This window comes from Propithecus coquereli, unplaced genomic scaffold (assembly GCF_000956105.1).
Source record: "Propithecus coquereli isolate 6110/MARCELLA unplaced genomic scaffold, Pcoq_1.0 Scaffold235, whole genome shotgun sequence".
Lineage (NCBI taxonomy): Eukaryota > Metazoa > Chordata > Mammalia > Primates > Indriidae > Propithecus > Propithecus coquereli.
This window is the reverse complement of record NW_012147897.1, coordinates 3,477,205-3,478,419: the sequence shown is the minus strand read 5'-3', so window position 1 is coordinate 3,478,419 and position 1,215 is coordinate 3,477,205. Positions and strand designations below refer to the sequence as shown.

General features: G+C 37.5%; 1 protein-coding gene across 2 annotated transcripts in view; it reads left to right on the top strand.

The window, feature by feature from the left end:
* RAB6A (RAB6A, member RAS oncogene family) overlaps nt 1–1,215 on the top strand; it is an 81,013-nt gene that overhangs the window by 33,749 nt on the left and 46,049 nt on the right. For both annotated transcript variants that reach the window (XM_012645704.1, XM_012645705.1), the window contains exon 3: nt 508–561. In XM_012645704.1, the coding sequence (XP_012501158.1) occupies nt 508–561 (54 nt within the window). The remainder of the gene's footprint in view (nt 1–507; nt 562–1,215) is intronic.

Genomic DNA, 1,215 nt, shown 5'->3' with positions numbered 1-1,215 from the left:
TGCTTGAGCCCAGGAGTTTGAGGTTGCTGTGAGCTAGGCTGATGCCACAGCACTCTAGCCTGGGCAACAGAGCAACACTCTGTCTCAAAAAACAACAACAACAAAAAAATGAAGTCCAAATACAAATTTTTGCATATTCAAGTTGCAAATATTCAAACTGAAGTTCCCATTTTCTTGTTATCTATAAACCAAAAAAAATAGGGATGAGAATAAGCTAACTTGCCAGAATGTATAAGGATTAAAGATGATCATGTATTTAGTAGCACCCATGGGCTAATTTTAAAAATAAAGGTGATAATGTAAAAGGCTTAAAACAATCTCTGACATGAATCAGGTGCTCAATACATAGAAGTTATTTTCCCTAAAAATTTTGTTCTTACTTGGCTATGTTGTGTTGATGTGTTTATTTATTATTTCTTCCAGAATTATAAATCCCATTTGAATCCTGAACTCTGGCCAACGTTAAACTACTATTATTTGTTAACTTGGTTTTGTTTTATTTCACAGGCAACAATTGGCATTGACTTTTTATCAAAAACAATGTACTTGGAGGATCGAACAGTGAGTAATGTTTTCAGTGTGCAATTTTCTGCAACACTACAAGTTAGAAAACTATGACCAAAGCTATTATCAATGATCGTCACTATTAGAAATACTTAGCAAATACAGACCTTGAGAAAAATTCATTGCAGAATGAGTAGTACCTAGCACTCATCTTGATTTGGAAAAATAAGAAGAAATAACTTTAATGGAGAATTAAAAGAGAATTTTCATGAAGAAATTAGAGCTGCTAAAGACCTTTTGAATGCTGCTCTTGAGGCAGAAGTTATGTGTATTTATCTTTTGGGTTCTTGTCTTCCATCCTTTGGAATAGTTCCTTTGAATACAATGTAAATTCTATGTTCTAGCCCACCACCCCTTGAAGACATTCCTGTCACCTAAACAGTGAATATCTTAAATGCAAGTAAGCGTTAGAGCTGTTTATAAGAATTAGGTACAGGCCAGGCACGGTGGCTCACGCCTATAATCCTAGCACTCTGGGAGGCCGAGGCTGGTGGATCATTTGAGCTCAGGAGTTCGAGACCAGCCTGAGCAAGAGCGAGACCCCGTCTCTGCCAAAAATAGAAAGAATGGGGCAAGCCACAGAGCAGCCAGAAACTTAACAGGGTGGTTCAGGGAATGAGACAGCTCTAGTGGGTCTTAATGAACCCCTCT